Below are 21,498 nucleotides of genomic sequence, written 5' to 3'. Positions count from 1 at the left end.
ATAAAGTTTTTTACCCGCAATAAATGAAAACGAAACACAGACTGTTTCATTGACAGTAGGAAATGTGCGCATTGTTCCCTTCTTACAGTAGAGAACTGGGTTGTAAGAAATGTCTTTATCACTTGAACCTATAAAAAAAATTCAGTTCCTGGTTTAATGAAATATTTCTAGTTCTGTTAGATGTAGATCAGTTTGTATCTTTGATATTGCCTGCACCAATGGATCTATGATATATCACTGTTACCAGTAACATATATAATTTTAATTAAAGGAACATGCATTAATGTTTAATTTGTTTGTTTATATAAAATGTGTATTTCTGTGCAGTAATAAGCAACTAACTTTGCATGCTATTTATACTAGAAGTGGAAATTGGGTCAATTAATGGTGTGTAACAAATTACATTGTAGTTTTGTTTCTTTGCTTTTTCATAATGCTTTATGTCATTTAGTTTATTACAACCCATGGTTGAGTGAAGCAAACAAATCATTTATCTTTGAATATATTACTAAAGGCGTACTCTTTGAACACTTTGAGGAAAGGGGGGGGGGGGAGTTGCAATATGCTATAAGTTTGTTTTTCAATTATTCTGTCTAGTTAATCATTATTTAAGGTTATAAATTCGGTGTGTGATGCTCAAAACATTGCACTACACTATATCAGTACATTCTCATCACAATATTATCTTTGCAATTTCATTTCTTTTTCATCAAAACATTATCTTTTCAATATCAGTACATTTTCAGCAAAGTATTTCCTGTGCATTGCACTGAAAACACTGGTAACATTTATTGGTCCTAGCACAGTATAATTTGATGTTTTATAAAGACCACTATGAGTGTTTCTCATTCTTTCCTTCTTTAAGGTCTAATAGATGCAGCCTACACTATGAGTGTTTCTCATCCTTTCCTCATTTAAGGTCTACTAGATGCAGCCTATACTATGAATGTTTCTCATTCTTCCCTCATTTAAGGTCTAATTGATGCAGCCTACAATATGGTGTTTCTCATTCTTTTCTCATTTAAGGTCTAATAGATGCTGCCTACACTATGAGTGTTTCTCATTCTTTCCTCATTTAAGGTCTCATAGATGCTGCCTATACTATGAGTGTTTCTCATTCTTTCCTCATTTAAGGTCTAATAGATGCTGCCTATACTCGTAAGAATCCTGGTGTAACAGTTCCTGTGACTTGCACAGCAGCTAAGGGTCCAAGTCCTACAGACGTTGATAACTTAAATTTCGTTCTGTCAAGACATCGTGAGCATTTAGATGACGATGGCATTTCGTCTGCACCGTTGAGTATTAATGCGACAACAAGAACTGCTGAATTCATGGTAGATAATGTCATAGATGGCCAGACACTTTACTGTCAGCTGAGGAAAGATGACAACAGATATGCAGTATATAACATAACTATAGATGTATTTGGTGAGTTGCATGACTGCATATGCTAAATTTGCACTTTATGGGTCAACCGTGGTCTCTTTTGAATTGCTTAGTATTAAACATGAAGGCGGCAAAGTCAATTTTCTGTTTCTTTTAAACACTCTTCAACACAGTTCCCACAATTTTAGGAGTGAACTAACAAACACTATAGAAAGATGATCCAAAGGCGGATGGTTGAAATATACACTAACCATGATATGACAATACCTCTTATTCTAAAGAAGAAAGTTTGATAGTATTTAATGTAACACGTACTCTCATGCTACCACACTTGCTTTATTTATTTTAGTTACATTTAGAGATCTGTTGATAGTGGTATATCAAGTTACTATTTAACTTAACTATTAATACACTGTACCATTAGTGTAGCTGAGCTTAAATATTTTCTTCTTTATTTTACTTAACTTTCAATCTAAAAACTATGTAAGGCAACATAATTTTCAGCTTTAAAACGTTAAGGAGTTGTTATCCAACTATAGGAAAGTAATATAGTGACAACGATTAAGTATTATCCGTCCCGGAACAGTTTTTTCCTCCGTGTTTAAATGGTAGTTTGCCAAAAAGTCCCTACTTTCAGGCTTTTTAACTTTTAACGTTACTACTCCTTAATGACACTTGCGAGATGAACTGAGTTTTGTTGACCCTCTCGAAAAGTCAATGAATTAAATGAGCTAGTGCAATGGGATAAGCAGTGTGAAGTTCGCAATTATATAAATCAGTCACATCACAGTTGCACAACATGACCAGCAAATTTGCTCAATGATTGTTTATTGCGCAGAAACAATCCTTTCGTCCGACATAACATCGAAATAAAAAATAATGATATGTACTTACCTTTTCTTGTCACTTTTGGTGTTATCATGTTGTTGTGTTTCTCTTGAAATGCGTTACCATATGACTGTTTGCAAAAGCTGATGTTCATTATTTATATTAATTTTTACTAAATTTGTAGTGTTTTTTTTAAGGACTTCCAGAATACCAAGCAGTTCCAGCTGCTAGTGTTAGCAGCTCAAATTCGCTAACAATAACCTGGCCGGTATGGGATGGCGACGTTGGGACTCCCCCAGTGGTTGAATATAGGTTACTAACCAAGCTGTCGGAGAGCGGTGATTGGCCGAGTACCTTTATAAGAGTAAATGCAAGCAATGATCAAGATAATTATGCTGTGATAATTACGTCACTTAAACCAGACACATACTATGACTTCAGGGTTGTAGCTGTGAGAGAAGGGCTAAGTGGGGATGGACCCCCCGGTCCAATCTTGGAAATGGTGAAAACAAAATCGAATGGTACGGGTAAGTAGAACAACTCCTTACTGAATCGAGCAACATTATACTTGGTACAAATAGTTCATTAACTATTTCGTCTACGTCCTAGTTTATCGTAGCGTCCCCGAACATTATGTTATGCTGTAATCACTGTCAATAGTATGTGTGGGAACTAGATAAATCACCAAACCAAATTCATGTACATTTACTTGGTTGTTTTTTTCTCCTTTTTCAAGTAAAATATGTTAAAACTGCTGTCATTTGTTACCCATATTATAATAATTACTATTGAACGTCTTTGTAGATCAGTCGTATGATATTGGTATCATTGTAACGTTACGATATGAAACAGTCATATCCGGCAAATACTGGTCACCATGGAAACATTACTATATACATCCGCACCTTAACTAACAATCAGTGGAAACATCACTATATATATCCGCACCTTTACTAGCAATCAAAGGAAACATCACAATATACATCCGCACCTTAACTAACAATCGACGGAAACTTTTTGATATAAACGTTTGTTCTTCCCTTCAGGATCCGTTGGATTAATTGTCGGTGTTACAATTGGAACGATCTCTCTCGCAATAATTGCTCTTCTTGCAGTTTACGGGTGAGTCACTGAAAACGTTGCCATGGTTAGATGTTACGCTATAATTCCATTAATTTTAAAATGATGTTCTTTTTTTCCTCTCAAGAATATGGAAATATAGGAGATCTACATCTAAACCTAAAACTGTGGAACGACAAGCAGACGACTCAAAAGGTAAGTTTGTAAGTTTCTTGTAGGTTTTAATTAAATCTGTCTACATATAATGCCAAACAACGCTGCACTATACTGTTGGCCTCCAAGATTTACTATTTTATTTTATCAAGAGCCTATAGTACTATCAAAGCTGTTTATTTTCAGGAGACACTAACACCATTCATAGAGAACAAGCACATATGTTGGTTTTGTAATCGCAGTCTTACATTTCCCGCATTAATGATTTCACTGTTCTGAACACCGTTATAGTCAACGTATTTCTTTACTGGCGTCAGTTCACATAATGTTTACATTATTAATAAATTTAGATCAGTAAAACATAAACACAAAACCATCAACGTCTTATAAGATTTGATCCTTTCTTTTCAGTGAACTGCTATCATACAAAATAAAGGTTGAAGTCCACGTTTGTTCAATCATCATTTACTACAAAATATTCCATGAGTGTGTGTGTCACTTGCGGTGAAATGAGTTATGTCGTTGATTCGCAATGACCCATCCATAAGCCATCGTTGATATTAAAATCACTTGTTTTTCCAATTGAACACATGCAATACGATTTTATTTTCTTCGACCAACTGCTAAAACAATCAGTGTGATTGTTCATACCACCTGCATTATTTGTTTAATATGTATTAATTACATATATTTTTTCATTCTTACAGAGGTTACAAACGAAGCCCCTTTTGCCAATGAAAATGTGAGCAAAGATAGTGGGCATACCAACGTGGTACACTATGTTCCTTCTAAGAAACACGAGGAATGCATTCTGTCAGCCACAGGAAATGATGACACCACTGATGGATATGAAATTCCATCTACTCGTAAAGATGGAGGCGCTCAAGCAAAACAAGAAAGCAACACATGCGAAAACATGGAAGATGTCCAAGTGTACCAAAACAATTCTGATGATGAATTTTCTCTTAGGAAACCGATGGCAATTTCCAGGTTTCCGTTGTTCATGAGAAGTTCTACTGCTAAAGAAATGATATCGGCTACCTTTAAGGTGATGATAAATACATAACGCAAAAATCATTCAAAAAAAGTAGAGGTGAAAATACTGTTTTACAATTGTCGACAGATTGGGCACATATTCAAGCTTAATATGTTTTATTGTTAAGACATCGATTACAAAATGTCTTGTGTCATTTTAGAGGGTAAAATGTGAGTAAAGGAAAGTTACATAGGCATGATGATATCATGCAATCACATTGAGTCTCGAGTAACTTAAATGGTCGTTGATTGCCCATAGGAAATTATTAATATAGGGCGTCAATGAGAAATTTTACCTAGAAAAAATAATTACTAAAATAACAATCGCCCTGTCCATGAGGATCGTTTTTTTAGCGTCGACTTGACGTGGGTTAAATATTATACTGAATAAGTAACTGTTGTCTTACAGGTTTTGCGAAAGGTTTAACATAAAGACATTATAGAATAATCAGCTATTCAGTACCGTTGTCACAGACCCAGTTTCTGCAATAGTTGCACAACATTAACCATTGACTTAACCCTGCAAATACGAACTCATTTGATCAGCTAACTAAAGGATAAACATATGCCCATTGTTGAAATGTCTTGCTCCTATATATATATGCAAGAAGAAATGTCATTGAAAGAGCAAAACTGGACCACTATGTACATTGTGTAAACTGCATGAACACACAGCGATTATTTGAGAGATACAACAGCTAAATATTAATAGATTAACCGAAGATATGTATGTTCTCAGCAAGCAGGAGAGGAAAAACAAACACACGAAATATGACAAAACAGATACAGATACCATTATCGGGTAGTAGCAAAATGCACTCGATACAAAAACTAATACGTGTATTCGTTTAAACTGTTTTGACATATGTTGTTACCGTCTGAGGAACACAAAATGCCATGCGGAAATTGACATTCATTATGGTATTGTCATTTTCCACAATAATCTTGTCATTTTATACAAGAGATAATAAATATCACATAACTTAATATTTTATTTTCACTAGCTTTTAATTATGAGGCAACATTTATTGTTATGTACTGTATAATATTTGTTTTTGTGTTTATGTTCAGAGTTTGGAAGAAGTAAGTCCCAGCACAAATGCCAGCTCATTCTCTGGGGCATCTCCTGAAAACTTGCACAAGAACAGATATGGAGATATTGTACCACGTGAGTACCTCGAAAGGGGAAGAACAAATTAATGAAAACTGCATGTTACAAGATAATAACCAAACACATGTATAAATATTCATTCAAATAACTATAAACCCTTGCATAATTTTCATATTCTTAACAGGGTGACATTGTTGGGCACACAGTCTCAGTTTAATCTGTCAAACGTCTCATGAAAGGTTTAAATTGATGCCAATGAATATTACAACATGTATTCGTCTGACAGCTGATGAACTAAGGAATTAAGGTCAAAGCGTCAACTGTTGACAACAAACTTAGTAAAGCGGAACAGTAAACATAGCTAAAATAGCGAAAACTGGATTGTCAGACACGACCTAAATTGTTTAGAATAGCCTATCACTTCTCTATGTAGTTCATTTAATGTCATAGTACAACTTCCCCTCACAGTGGACAACCATCGACCTTTGCTGAAATCCATGTGTCTCACTCAGGGAGGAAACGATTATATTAACGCTTCTGTCGTGAATGTAAGTATTAAAATAGTTAGGCATTCGGTGCTTCAAGTTGAAGCTAAAGCGAGAAACACATTTTGGCTAGTTCGGTAGTCAAACCAGTGAAATCAGGATAATATGTCCTGTACACTTCCCACCTGAGCTATACGAGACATGATTGCCATCGCTATGTAGAAAATGCTTTGCTGGGATCGCAATCACGTGTATCCACTTGGATATATTTAAATAACATTGAATAGAGCACCTAATTCGGTTAAAAGCGGAACAATTCCTCTGAAATATTATTCTTTGGCGTCATTTTAAATAACTACAATAAGTAACAGAGTTAGGCGGTCGACCAATTTGAAGTTTTCGTTTCCTTTCTTCTTGTTTGCTTTGAGATGTAAACTGGAATTATCAAAGCGCTATTGTTACATTTTTAAAGATATTTTTGTGTGTATTTCTTTGTCTACAGATTCCTGGATTGAATAAAACTTTGATTATGACACAGGCACCTTTGCCGAATACTGTTGAAGACTTTTGGCGACTCGTGTTTGACTATCAATGTCAGACGATTATTATGTTGAATGAGTCAGACTCTGGAAATCATGTAATTCATTCAATTAGGCCATTTCATACTATCCTTATAAGTTTTAATATTTCTCGCTTCGAACGTTTGCGCAGAAATTTGATATTACTAGTATCTTTTGGTATTTTTTTTTTCATTACGTTAATAACATAGGAATAATCCTTTCGGTAGTTTACTCTACTTTCGAACACAAATAAAATATGTCACAATTGCTGTAGTCATACTGATATCAATATATGATGGATTTTGATCTGCGTGACAAATCTGTATGCTGAAATCTGTCAACAATATGTTTTGAATTGTATCACAACACAGGATACTATAAAATATTGGCCAGATGTAAACGACATCGAGATCGGAACAATGACAATATCCACGTGCCTCATTGAGAAAAAACAGCTTTATACAATCCATCAGTGTCAGGTTGCCCACCGATCGTATCGGGTAAGACCCTAATATGCTAATTAAATGTTTGTATTTACTAACTTTATCATTTTTATTTGTATTTGTCATGATAATAAGGCATTCAACACTAACTTCAAATCGAAGGGAAACCTTGTGAAGAGCGATATTGTTCCATTAATTTTCGTTTTGCTTTCAGGAATCTATCAAGGTTAATCGCTTTATTCTAAACAACTGGCCAAAGAGCGGTGATAGCCTAACACCCCTTATAAATTTCATCGCAGCTACAGGATTTGGAGATCGTGGTGCAACATTAATTCATTGCATGTAAGTTCTTAATCCGGTATTGAAGTTGTAACACTTAAACAAACATGGAAATCACACCATAATTGCTTCCGGAGAGAACAAATAAAACAAAATAGATAATAATTGTAAAATTAAAATGACAAAGTAAAACTGTCAACTGTGATATAATATTGTTACATCTTCAATTTTTCCAGTATCAACTACTGTTCTCATTGATAGTATCTAATTTGTTTTTTTGGGGATTTTGTTTTGTAGAAATGGCGCATCCAGAAGTGGAATTTATGTGACTGTTTGCTCTGAGATCAACAGGATGAAGAAGCGACAAACGATACAAGTGTTTGACACTGTTAAAAATATTAAAGTGTGTAACCCCAATGCGATTATCACAAAGGTATGTCGTAGAATTAATACAACAATATTATGATAATACAGTTAATATTAGCTGTAGCTTTGTTGGTACTTGTGTATAAAATTATAGTAAACTATCATCACCTTGTAAAATCCCGCCTCTACCCAAGCTGTTAGAAAAAAAGAATATTTTTAAAAACAAACAAGAAACGCATGGCATTGTAGTGTTAAATATTATTTTATCCTTCAGTAGTCTTTTCATTCATATTAACACAATAAACATACGAGCTGAACATATTGAAAAGTAAGACATTTCCAGAGATCAATTTGGACAGAAATGACCAGTTCACAGTCTAAATAGTTAGGTATCCTTATTTTTAAATAAATTTGTTTTATGTATTGACCAATATGGTTAAACAAATGTTATCTGCACTATTTAAGTTGGGCAAAGGAAGCCCGGACATAACGGGCCCACATTAAACCCAGGCGCCAGTTGAGATGCTAGAAGGCGAATGCAAATAACCAAGATAAGGACGTTACTTCAAGATAACAACATTGGTCAAAGTTAAAAGCACAGACTAGCTACTGCGATGTAGGTATAATTAAAGGATGGTTTTACTAATACTTTAATTTGAATATGTCTTAGAAAAGAAACATTTGAGTGTATTTTTTATTTTACAGCTAGTCTAGTTTCCAATATATTTACCTTAACAATATGTTTACTCTCTGGCATACACCATCGCATTGTGGTACATCACAATAACACCAGTGTTTTTATGACAAGAATTCTGTTTATGTTATAGTTTGTTAAATCTAATATTAAAAGTTATATTGATTTATGTGGAGGGAATTGTTCAAATAAATTTTAGAAAGCCTCGTATTCGTTAAACATTGACTTTGCAATTTCTTGAGAATATCCACTTTACTTATTCCAAGTTTTGGTGCTTACTGATACTAATTGGCTCCGACTTTGTTTGTCAAGACTTAGTGTGGACTTTGTGCTGATAGTTATGTCAAACAATGATGTAAATAGAAGCTAATATAATACGAAAAAAGTCATTTTCTCATAGATAAACGATGTGGACCATACAAAGTTTATTCATAAGTGTACAGTTGTCTTTACATTAAATGTAACTAAAGCATTGTACATCAGAAGATGTAAAATTAACAAGTTAATATTGATAAATACAACAGCTGGTATTACAATATTATTAAAGCAACCGGTAATTGTACATGCATACATTCCACTAAAAATGTGCTTGGAATATTAAATTAAAATTCCCTGACAGCCAATATGTGAAGGTTCCAATACAAAGGCATACAAATAATGTTCCCTGTTGTTGTGGCATTACGCTTTCACATAATTATATCCTTATTTTTCTTGTGCTGACAGGTTTTACTCAGTTACTTTTAATCAATCCTCTCAATTTTCCATACTTTTTACTCATATCTTCCAGTTTGATATTTCTGGTAAGTTCATCTTTGGCCTTTACCAAATATTGGCAAAGGTTTCCCAACAAACCCCATGTACATATATATGTATATATATATAGTTACATGTTCCCCAACTAGTTTATGGTTGTTGGTTAAATGTAATTATATGAATTAACAAAACGTTGGGTAAACCCATTAGCCAACTGCAGTTGAGAAAGTATAATTTTTAAAACGTTCTGCTCAACTTTTAATAGTGCACGCAGTAACTGCTTTGCGTCAATGCAAAGTTCGTAATTTCTTCTTTCCCCATTAAATCAACAGTTTCCGAGATCACTGTATTACAGAATCGGTCATTGATGGTGACAGCTTGGAACATGTATAGTCGATACTATGTAGTTATCCCTGTTGTTCTAATTTTGTTTAGCATTTCAAACTTTTCATTTTAATAAGACACCTGGTATTTCATCCTTTATTATCTTTTTTTTCAGGAGGATTACATGATGTGTCATCAACTTCTCAACTGCTATCTAACAGAAATGCAGGATTACGACGTGATTGTGTAATCTTAAGCTGATCAGGAGCCCTCATAACATTGTATTTATTATTACTAGCCAATTATTAAAATCCTAGGTCTCCGAAAAAACACTTCAGTAACAATCAAAACTCTTGTTTTTACGTCAAATATATGATCAGTTTACCATTTTCTACTCATCGTTTTATAACATTATCGATATTAATCTTAAATATGCCTGTACATTGCATTAGTTATATGTTTTTATAATACTGAAGATTGTCTAAACAAATAGTTGCTGCATTCATTGATGGCATTTTACATGACAATTTCATATGCTGTTATCGTTGCAAAGGAACTTAACGGCCATATAGCTTCATAAACTAAATACAGGATATCCGGTAATACTTCTCTTGGCAGCATCTTTCAATTTATCTTTATTTACAAAGTAAATACAGTTAAAGTATTTCCGAAGTCACTCTCACTTTAACAACCAACTATGGCTTTGGGTAGATCTGCTGTGTGCCAACTAGGTTCCAATATCACATTGTATTATATCGCAGGACATTTAATGCCGTTTAATATATTTTCATTTAGTTTATCTGTTCATTTTATATCTGAAATATCTAACTAAATTCATTCGGTTTTCTGTACTAATATTGTGAGATTTCCGCAAATATCCACGATTTTTCAACACTTATATTACATTAATCCAAATTCTCTTCACGATTTTGTTTACACATATCTGCGCCTTTCATTATCTTGTAGTACTGAAAATAAAGAAAGATTAATTACATAATCATTTACCTTGGTCGTCTTTCATGGTTGTATGGTTATTTTCGTTGTCTTAAACTTAGAAATCCGACGGAAAATGTTGTACATTACATTACATTCATGTGAAAGTAGCGGAGACTTTGATCGTTTGACCACTAGACACCTGTATATAATTACCACATGTAACGACAACTGCCACAAACTAAACAATGTTCGAACCAATTGGCTCAGTACAGTCGAATCACTAACGTATTGATCATGTGTTACACTACCTCTATAAATGTATTAAACATTAGTTTGCCATGTATCAATATATTAAGTAACGGAACAGTCACTGGATTTCAAAATATTTTGCAAAATTTGATATGCTTACATTTAAATGTGATTACACTGTTTTAATCAAGAAGATATTATAATGAGCAACAAGAAGCTGCATGCGGTATGATAAACTTTAACACTTTTAACACTATAACACTTTACCTCCTTTGATCGACATTGTGTACCAAGGTTATTTCACATGCCTCAACTTGTTGTGCATGAGTGATGAATAGCATAACGATATGAATTAATCAGGGACTGTGTATTTATGTGATTATATAAAACAATATAGATTTGTGGTTTAATAGAAGATGACATCGCTCAACTTCTTATTTCTCCAAATAATGTAGAGATTCACCCCTTTCTTAATTTGTGTACACTAAGGAAGCCAGGGATGATATTGTCAATTACAAGTAAGAGCTGCAGAAAATCATTTTGTCCCTTGCAGTTTATGTTAATTGTCATTCAGCCTATGTAGAAGATCCTGCTAGGATCGAAATGTCAGGCCCACTTACTTTGTCGAAAGTTATTCCCATGAAAACTGTACATGTGTCCCTCTTTGAATGCTCAGAAAATCAATGCCATAAGGAATCCTGTTATGGACAGTTCAGTTTATTGAGATTTACACCAATTTCATGATATGATGTGCTTTATATTGAAACATATTATACCTTACTGTAAAGGTGTCCCTTTTAAATGTTCAGAAAATCAAAGCCATAAGGAGTCCCTGCTATGGCCAGTTCAGTTTATTAAGATTTACACCAATCTCATGATATGCTGTGCCTAATATGAAAATATAATCTGCCTCACTAACAGTGCTTCTAAACCTACCTCTGCGTAGTATAATTGTAGAATGAGAACAACATGAGGCTTACAACATAGTGCAAAGCTGTGACCTAGTCATGTGGTGTTTCATTTTTACATGTGGATAAATCTTATATGTGACTAGACCTAGGCTAACCCTATATCATTGCATGGGAAGGCCTAGCTTAACTAACTGACATTTCAGCCAAAACTCGTTAAAGTTTGACACACAAGTCTCCCCCACCCCCTCCCTCAAGCACTGATTTCTGACCAATTAACATTGAAGCATAGTCCCGATTGAGATTAACCATACACAAGTTTCTGGTTTTAATAAATGAATAGTTCAAAATTATCATTTTTCTAATTGAATTTCACATGATCAATACATAAAACCTAAACTTACTAATATAGTTTAATTGGTTATAGCCTAGCCTGGGTAAGTTTTACACTCAGAGGTTAATCTAGGCCACTACAATAAATGCATCACTTGCAATTTTAAGCAAACTCTTCTTTCACTGTCGGCAATCACTATTAGAAATTTCCCAAACATGTAGACCACTAGTAGAGCCTAGGCCTAGTCTTTTAAAAGCGAAGGCAAGCTAGGCCTACAGGGTCTAATATTCACTTAGACTAAAGTGTACTGACCTAAGCGGAAAGAAGTCTAGCCCTATGTATAATTTCACTATAATTTTTTATGTGTGGCTTTGATTAGGTGTGCCCTCATAAGTTACCGTACACCACAATTACTTGCATTAGGTAGAAGTAGTCACTAGAAACGGCCGTTTATTAGGGAAGGTCTTGCTTTGAGTACGACACACAGAGTAGGCATATACTTACTTAGGTCTAGACTTAGTACGGAAGTGAAGGTACTTACTATACAAATACTAGCCTATACTATCTCATAGCCAGTACAGCGAATTGACTACATCAGGGAAACGATCTGGCCTTACCTAGCCTAACAACGTAAGAGCTAACGTTAGGTTATACTTCAATACCGCGCGTACTGACTGTATCGCAGAAATGACAAAATCAACATGATCCCGTTATTTCACCTTTACATTTAAACACTGATTTAAGGTATACATATCCCATTTATCTAGCAAGAATTTGACTTCGTCGTCTGCAATAATTAGATGGTTATTTGCACCTTTCTTCTTTGTATTTGACTGTTTCACCTGCTTGCGATTGTCGCCGTAAGAAGCTGCTAGCTAGATCGAAAAAAAAAACACTACATTATCGCTCATTACTTTGGGAAGGGATTCTATAATCTTCATCATCAATTTTCTTTCCGACTAAGATCTTTTGATTTGACCAAAAATAAAGTAGGTGAAGAACTTTAAGCTTTACCATCTTATCCATTTATGAAGAAAATTGTGATTTGATAAGCGCGGACAGCTTTGCAGATAATGAACAAATATTAATAGTTATCGTTGACAAAAAAAAAATCCATGAAAAAACGTGGCTGGTCAAGCATGGAATTTGAACCGTGCAACCTATTATGATTATTATTTTATTTTTTATTTTGATAAATTGGATGTCGTACATGCCTGTTTGAAAATACACAAATTTAGCTGAAAGAATCAACTTTGCCGTGGAATAGTGCATCGATATTATTGAACCATTTTTAAATTTTTTTTTATTAATCGTATATAAATATATGCATTCCTGGCATTGACAATGTTATTCAGACCGTTCAACATGCTATACATTAATACGATTAGCAATCTAGGATGCACCGTACACGCTGTGTGACTTATAATATGTCAGTCAAAGTATTGTTTTGTCAACAAAAAATCCGGACAAATAACACAGGCTCTTCTAAGCATTTATTTAATTATTCATGCAGAAAACAATGCATCATTCGGACAATTGTGATCCGATTGTAGAAATTGTTGGAACCAACTCCCAGGGTCCCATTGAGTACTGGAGTTCAATAAACAGCCAGGATGGTCTACGCCTCTTGGTTCAACATAATGTGAACGAGAGTCAGAAAGTGTAGCCATTGCCGTTGTATTTCAATATTGTTTCGATGAGAATTTACAATTTCACTGAAGTGGATAAACTCTGTCAAACTCACCCTTCATTTCTCATAAAAAACAAAACAGAATAATAATAATAATAAAAATGTGCGCAAGTAATGCAACTACTTTAATTCTCGCCCACACGACATTCAACTTCATGGTATGTTAAATTTAAAACGACATCGATAATTAATTATTATATCCGGCAAATTCCGCGTTAATATTAACCCTTCGTGGTTCTTATTATAATTGCATAACATTATTATATACAAAGAACATGAGCCCGTGTTATTTAAAAATTGTTGAAACAATCCGTCTGTTAAATTATCAATGTGCTCCTCTACGACGATATCGATAATGACCTAGCATTTTCGGCAGATACCTAGTATATAGTTGATATTAACCGTCGTGATTCGTATTACAATTGTATAACAATATTCTGTATAAAAACAAGGCCTGAGCAACCAGACAAACGAAAAGCCAGCAATCATAGACAATTTCAGCAGCATATTGGAAACACGTTAATAAAAACATAAAATCTGCTATATAGCAGATTTAAAATTATGATTCTAGCAGGTTTAAAATATTTGCCTATTAACGTTTGTGTTATTTTAGCGTCATAGATGATATACACCAGTTTATGGCTTCAAAGGGTTATAACTTGACAATTATTAATTCTATCATTTCGTTCGACATAGTTCTGAGTTACAACACGATTATTACAATATACGACTGAATGCTCTTTTTAACATTATAATCTCAACATTTGCTTGAACACCTGTCTGAACTTTTGATTAAACCCACCGTAAACCAAGGGGTTTGTCACTGAATTCATTGCCACAGAGAATAAAACAAAGACTATTTCCCCATGCATTAACTCTGTACCTCTAATGAGAAGAAAGAAAAACAAAGGAGATAAAAACAAAACATTTGTAATAAATATAAAGAAGTTTACTTTTGTCAATTTGATTTCATAAGAGGAAAATCGTCTACATAACAGTCTTTGGTTACCAGTCGTTTCATTATTTTGTCCAGCGGATGATGATAATGGGTTTGTTGGTACAAGAATAACTGAAAGGTTTGCGACAGGGTTCTGTTGTCTCACTCTATGGCGACTTTTGCGTACAGTTCGAAAGTCAGGACATAAAACAATGGAATTATTACAAAACAACTAACAAATGTAATAATTAATGTGTAAACTTTGTACAAAATACCGATAAAGTTATTCTCTTCGTAAAAGCAGAAATCTTTACCGAAGAAATGTTCTGTTCCATACGAGGTAACGGAGCCTGCCAAATTTATCAGTATATTAGAAATCCATATAAATGCGATCTCTAATGTTATAATTCGCTTGTTAAACAGTTTATCATATAAGATGCGGCTTTTCGTGACAAGTACATACCTATTACTAGCAATCAGTATGAGATGTTGAATCGAAATAGGAGTAAATGTTAGACTCGTGTGGTAAAATAACCGGCACAAAAATGAATTTGAAATCACAGTCTCCAATGAAGCAAACGCAACGGCCAGTAAAGGTAACACAAGGCAGCAAGATCCAAAATCAGAAACAGCTAAACTTACTAAATAGCTATTTGAAACAATCCGCAATTTTTTGCTCTGGGTGATCGCAAGTACAACGAGAACATTACCAAAAGATCCAAAAATAAATCCTAACGTGCATGATATAATTAAGAAGTATTTTAAGATTGGTGGTATCGGTAAAGGTAAATAGTTTAGAAAGTTTGGATCCAGTGTACTGTGCGTCATAACTAAGATTGGCTGGTCGGTTGTTACGTTTGTGTATATTCCCATTCTCGCAATATATGCGCCAGTGTTCAGTAGAGAAATGTTTTCACTGTAATACACTAGAAGTACGCTTCTTATAACTTCAAATTACCGCTGCTTTAACCATAGGGGATTTTGCGTGTACTCACTAAGCCTTTCTGAGAAATAAAATCAATTTCATAGGTTTAAGGAAGGAGCTGTTCTTATATTAAGTGGATTAACTCCAGCAAATGTATAACATGCAATTACCGTACTTTGGCGACACTTCCATAATCCCAATTGATGCTCATGTAGCAAGCTTAATTGTGGACCAAAGGGTTTATCAATCTCTTTGTCCTTTAAATCCTCATTTGAAACTTGACAGTTGCAAAGGATTGGCTCACACCTATCAAAGCAAAATTTGACTGAGGTTGGACTGAGGTACATCTGTTTAAATGTTTATCTAAAAGTTTAATGAACTATAATCTCGGGCAATTCATTAATTTCTAACTTTAAGTGTTTTGTAAACAAAGAGGAAGTCGAGGAAATATCCCGAGCCGTCCTTAAAAATATTTTCATGTTTCTTGCTTTTTTCTTCTTCAGACAAACTTGTTATGACAGGAAAATTTCACTTTCAGCTAAAAACAAATTCAATAAACAGCTCACATACAGGCAAAGCCGAGTGGAATTGTTCTTTAAACTCATTTCAAACACTCGCTCTAACGTTCAACGTACTAATATCATTTTAAATGGACTTTTTCTTCCAAGATTAAGATCCTTCAAAGAAAATATCCCATGCACGCATATTAAGAACTCCAACTTAAAGTCACAAGTTTGAATATTTCTTGTTTCATTTGATGCAGAGCAGTAAGCCTATTGGTACATTTCCTAATCTAAGTACAAAATGTTAGAAATAAAAAAACAAACATGATTTTATTCCAAGTTTGTATCAGATCTGGAGTAAAGTCACTTCTCGGTAAATAGTAAACATGAAAATTATACCTTCATTCCCGGGAACGTTTGTTCAACATCAGTTTGGTAAAAAACATATTAAACACATTTATCAGTATAAACATGCTACAATGTTACTGCTGGGTTACAAGTGCAATGTGCTTGATAATTTACAATTGTATAGCCTTCTGATCAGTCGTTTTCCTTACGAGAGTGCAGGAACGACTGCTCATTTTGTACTGGTACTCCAACTTCAAATTTTGAACACCGTCCGTAAATTGTAATGAAATAGTTGCTATGAAAATCTTTGTTAACCCCGACAATTCAAAATCCAATAACAAAAAAACGATCGCGCCAAGTAATAACAAGTCGCATTGAACCATTCAATTCGTATACAGTAGCCAATGTAGAAATATGATGTGACTGGCCAATGATCTTGGCCAATATTTTATATGTGTGTGTGTGTGTCTAGCTTTTTTATTCCGAGTGTGAATCAGTATTATTTTACTTTACTCTCATTTTTTTATTTGTGCTAAGCTTCACGACAAATCAATTAGCACGTTTCCGTCAAAATCATGCACTAAATATCCCAGCTGTATAATATTTACTTTTAATATATTTCTCGATTAGTGTCGATGAAAGTTAATGGTAAAAAGCCATTACTGTCACTCAATTTATGTTGTTTCAATTTAGTGATGCTGTGCTTTGTTGATATTTCATCCGTTCCTTAATGACATATACATACTATATTATGGAGCGGGCGTAAAGAAATCACTTTTCCGTTACCATGGTAATAGCTTATATTAATATTTCAATAATAGTGATTGCGTGTATTTTTTGTAAGCTGTGTAGATAAATAAAACTCAACAAACAAGGCATATTGCAGTCACATGGTTGTTAAGTAATTGCCATTATGCTATAGTTACATTTTCAAAGCCATTAGATCTAAAGAAATTTCTTCTTCAGTTTCTTCTTCGTTGATTTTTGTTAAGATCCAAGGACAATCCGGAATAATTTATGCAAATGTCCCACTCTCGGGACTAACCAGCTACGACGTTAGATAATCAAAGGTTATTCTTTAAACCAGAATGATTCTGCTACCACCACTATAATAATGAAATCGATAATATTAATGATAATGATAACGAAAACGATAAGGATATACCGATATATTATTATAATGATAGAACGATATAATTATATAATGATATAAGGATATAATGATATAATGATACAATGATATAACGATATAATGATATAACGATATAATGATATAACGATATAATGATATAATGATATAACGATGTAATGATAACGATATAACAACACAATGATATAATTATATATCGTCATAATGATATAATGATAAAATAATAAAATGATATGATGATATAATGATATGATGATATAATGATATAACGATATAACGTGATAATGATATATCGATATAACGATGTAACGATATAATGATATAATGATATAGTGATACAACGAGATAATGATATAAGGATATAAGGATATACTGATATTATGTTACCACGATATAGTGATAAGACGATATAACGATATAATGACATAAAGATATTATGATTTAATGATATGAAGATATAACGATATAACATTATAATGATATTCCGATATAACATTATAATTATATTACGATATAATTATATAATGATATCATGATATAGTGAAATAACGATATAACTATATAACGATATTATGATATAACGATATAACGATCTAATGATATATCGATATAACAATTTCACGATATAATGACATAATGATATAACAACATGACATTATAATGACATTACGGTATAACAATATAACTGTATAACGATACAATGATGAAATGACATGATGTTATAATGATATAACGATATAATGATATAATGTTACAACGATATAATGATATAACAATATTACGAGAAGATGATATAGTGATAAAACGATATAACGATATAATTATATAACGATATTATGATATAATGATATGACGATTTAACGATATAACATAATAACATTATAATGATATAACGATATAACATTATAATGATATTACGATATAATTATATATATATAATGATATCATGATATAGTGATAAAACGATATAACTATATCACGATATTATGATATAACGATAAAACGAGATAATGATATAGCGATATAAAGATGTAACGATGTAACGATATAATGACATAATGATATACCATTATATTGACATAACGGTATAACAATATAACTATGCAACGATTCAATGATATAATGACATAATGTTATAATGATAAAATGATATAATGATATGATGATATGATGATTTAATGATATGATGATATAATGATATGGTGATATGATGAGATAATGGTATCATGATATAACGATATATACTGGTATAATGATATGATGATATAATGATATAAGGATATAATGATATGATGGTTTCATTTTATTATGATATACAGTAACGGTATAATTATATTATGATATGGTGATATACTGATATATCTATATAATTATATAATGATATAACGATATAATGAAATAGTGATATGATGATATGATGATATAATGATATATTGATATAATGATCTTATGACATAATAATATAATGATATGTATAATAATAATGTTATTATGATAACGATAATGATAACGATAATGGAAATGAACGCCGATAACAATGGATATTACTAGGACAAGAAATATTTAAAAATCTACGATTACTGTGTTTTTATCATAGACAAAAGGAGAGAAATAAGATTTGTTTTCGAAAATATATATATATATATATATATATATAAATATATATTTTTTATATATATAAATATATTTTATATATATATATATTTTTTATTTTATATTTTATTTATTTATTTATTTTTTTATTTTAATTTTTTATATTTTTTTATTATATATTTTACATATATTTTTTTTATATATATTTTGTTTATATAATAATAATAATAATAAATGCATTTATATAGCGCTAATTTTGTACAAAACATTCAAAAGCGCTTAACAAGGAAAACGCCAACCAGTCGGGTCAATCAGAATAAGCAAGCTTAAACAGATATGTTTTTAACTTTATCTTGAAAGCATCTAGGGTCAAGGAGTCGATACGCATCAATTCCACCGGAAGTGAATTCCACAACCGAGGTCCTTTGTAGGCAAAAGCCCTATTGCCTAATGTATTATGATTGATACAAGGAACATGCAGTGTGATTCGAGAATGTGAGCGCAAAGAGTAACAACTAGACTTCACCGAGATCATATCACATAAATACTTAGGTGCAAGACCTTTTAAACATTTAAATACTTGCAAGATTAGTTTAAATTCAATGCGTTGCGGTACAGGTAACCAATGAAGAGATTGTAAAGTAAAAGTAATATGACAAAACTTAGGAAGAGCGTAAATCAAACGAGCCGCTCCATTAAGTACCATTTGAACTCTACGAAGCTTATAATCAGGTAAACCAATCAAGAGTGCATTACAGTAGTCGATGTGACTAATTACAAAAGCATTAATAAGAGTTTTAGTACAGTCCTCATCCAGGAATTTTCTGATCTGACGAATATTATAGAGTCCATGGTATGCCCTTGAGCAAACTTTTCCAATATGAATGTCCATTGACATGTTGCTGTCAAGATAAACCCCAAGATTTTTTGCACTATCACATGGCTTAATATCCACGTTACCTACTTTTATCAACTGAACCCGAGTCTTAGCAACTTGTTGACGAGTCCCAATTAAAAGAAACTCAGTCTTAGAATCATTGATCATTAGCCTATTACTGATCATCCAATGTCTTATTTCGAATATAAGTGATTGCATTGCCAGAACAGCCCGTTCCTCAGATAACAGAGAACCAGCATTGAAAGATAAATATAATTGTGTATCATCAGCATAACTATGTGCGTTAGGAAGGTGTTTAGAGACAATGGTAAACAACTGAGAAACATAACAAAGAAAAAGAACAGGACCGAGACAGCTGCCCTGTGGTACACCACAATTCAAAGAGAAATCTTTCGATGAGATATTTTCTATAGATACATGCTGTTTTCTGAAAGACAGATAATTACCAATCCATTTTTGTGCATTATTAACAATACCAAATTGGGTACGCAATATGTTTATAAGAATATCATGGTTAACAGTATCGAACGCTGCACTCAAATCCAACAGGATTAAAAGAGTGCATTGTTGTTGGTCCATATTCATCAATATATCACTATGAATTTTCATAAGTGCAGTTTCTGTAGAGTGATTTTGCCTGTACGCAGATTGGCAATCAGGAAAAGGAGCATGTGATGAACAATGTGAGACAATCTCATTAACTACAGCACGTTCAACTAACTTAGAAACATAACTCAAATTACTTATTGGTCTATAATTAGAATAGATAGGGTCCAAACCTGCTTTCTTTAACAATGGAGTAACGCTAGCAATCTTCCATTTGTCAGGAACATTACCATTTTTAAGTGAAAGATTTATCATGGTAGTCAATACAGGCAAAAGGGGGTCAAGACACTTTCTAAGTAACCAAGTGGGTATTGGGTCAAGATTGCAGGTAGCCGTATTAGAGGATTTGATAATTGTGCGAACTTCATCGTTAGAAAGTGGCTTGAACCCAGTCAACTTCGATTGGAAATGCTGTTGAACATAAGGTTCAAAAGGACCAGTAGCAATGGAATCAATGTTAGCATTAATTTTATCAATTTTAGATATAAAAAATTGTCCGAAGTCATTAACAAGTTCCACAGTATTCTGGTGTGGCGGATAAGTAACAACTTGCTTTTTATTACACAATGACTTTACAACAGTGAACAGTTTCCTGGTGTCGCCTTCACAGTCCCGGATGGTTGATGTATAAAAGGACTTTTTAGCATAGTCCAGATGGAATGAATACTCATTCCGCAAAGAGCGATGGACCCGTCTGTGAGTTTCAAGACCAGATTTGCGGAAAACTCTCTCAGCCTTTCGACAAGCGGAACGTAAAATTTTCAAATGATCGGAGAACCAAGGTACTGTTGGCCTAACGGTAATTACTCTGGTCAGAACTGGTGCGTGGATATCAAGGACAGATGTTAAAGTACGATCATAGCATTCAATTAAACTCTCTAAGTCAAGCCATTCAGTTGTGCATAATGAGGATTGCAAAATATC

General features: G+C 33.1%; 2 protein-coding genes across 4 annotated transcripts in view; both read left to right on the top strand.

Moving 5' to 3' along the window:
• Positions 1-21,498, top strand: part of LOC139982743 (angiopoietin-1 receptor-like) — a 172,542-nt gene that overhangs the window by 20,067 nt on the left and 130,977 nt on the right. The window contains exon 9 of one of the 3 annotated variants that reach the window (XM_071995822.1): positions 1,135-1,428. The exons of the other annotated variants lie outside the window; for them this stretch is intronic. Coding sequence (XP_071851923.1) covers positions 1,135-1,428 — 294 coding nt within the window. The remainder of the gene's footprint in view (positions 1-1,134; positions 1,429-21,498) is intronic. 3 annotated transcript variants of the gene reach the window in all.
• LOC139982747 (receptor-type tyrosine-protein phosphatase alpha-like) lies at positions 2,430-10,668 on the top strand. The gene is made up of 11 exons (XM_071995827.1): positions 2,430-2,741; positions 3,261-3,336; positions 3,422-3,489; positions 4,155-4,495; positions 5,554-5,650; positions 6,062-6,141; positions 6,581-6,715; positions 7,010-7,138; positions 7,296-7,423; positions 7,658-7,793; positions 9,673-10,668. Exons 1-11 carry the CDS (start codon positions 2,714-2,716, stop codon positions 9,745-9,747), a joined length of 1,293 nt encoding a protein of 430 aa, XP_071851928.1. The 5' UTR covers positions 2,430-2,713; the 3' UTR covers positions 9,748-10,668.

Source organism: Apostichopus japonicus, chromosome 16, assembly GCF_037975245.1.
Source record: "Apostichopus japonicus isolate 1M-3 chromosome 16, ASM3797524v1, whole genome shotgun sequence".
In the NCBI taxonomy this organism is placed as follows: Eukaryota; Metazoa; Echinodermata; class Holothuroidea; order Aspidochirotida; family Stichopodidae; genus Apostichopus; species Apostichopus japonicus.
The sequence above is the reverse complement of the archived record's forward strand: the minus strand, read 5'-3'. Positions and strand labels throughout refer to the sequence as shown.

Excerpts from the sequence above, each read along its gene's own strand:
- LOC139982747 (XM_071995827.1), top strand. The coding sequence starts at position 2,714 with ATGGTGAAAACAAAATCGAATGGTACGG. Across the intron at positions 3,490-4,154 it reads ACAAGCAGACGACTCAAAAG|AGGTTACAAACGAAGCCCCT; the intron begins GTAAGTTTGTAA and ends TCATTCTTACAG. Across the intron at positions 4,496-5,553 it reads TGATATCGGCTACCTTTAAG|AGTTTGGAAGAAGTAAGTCC; the intron begins GTGATGATAAAT and ends GTTTATGTTCAG.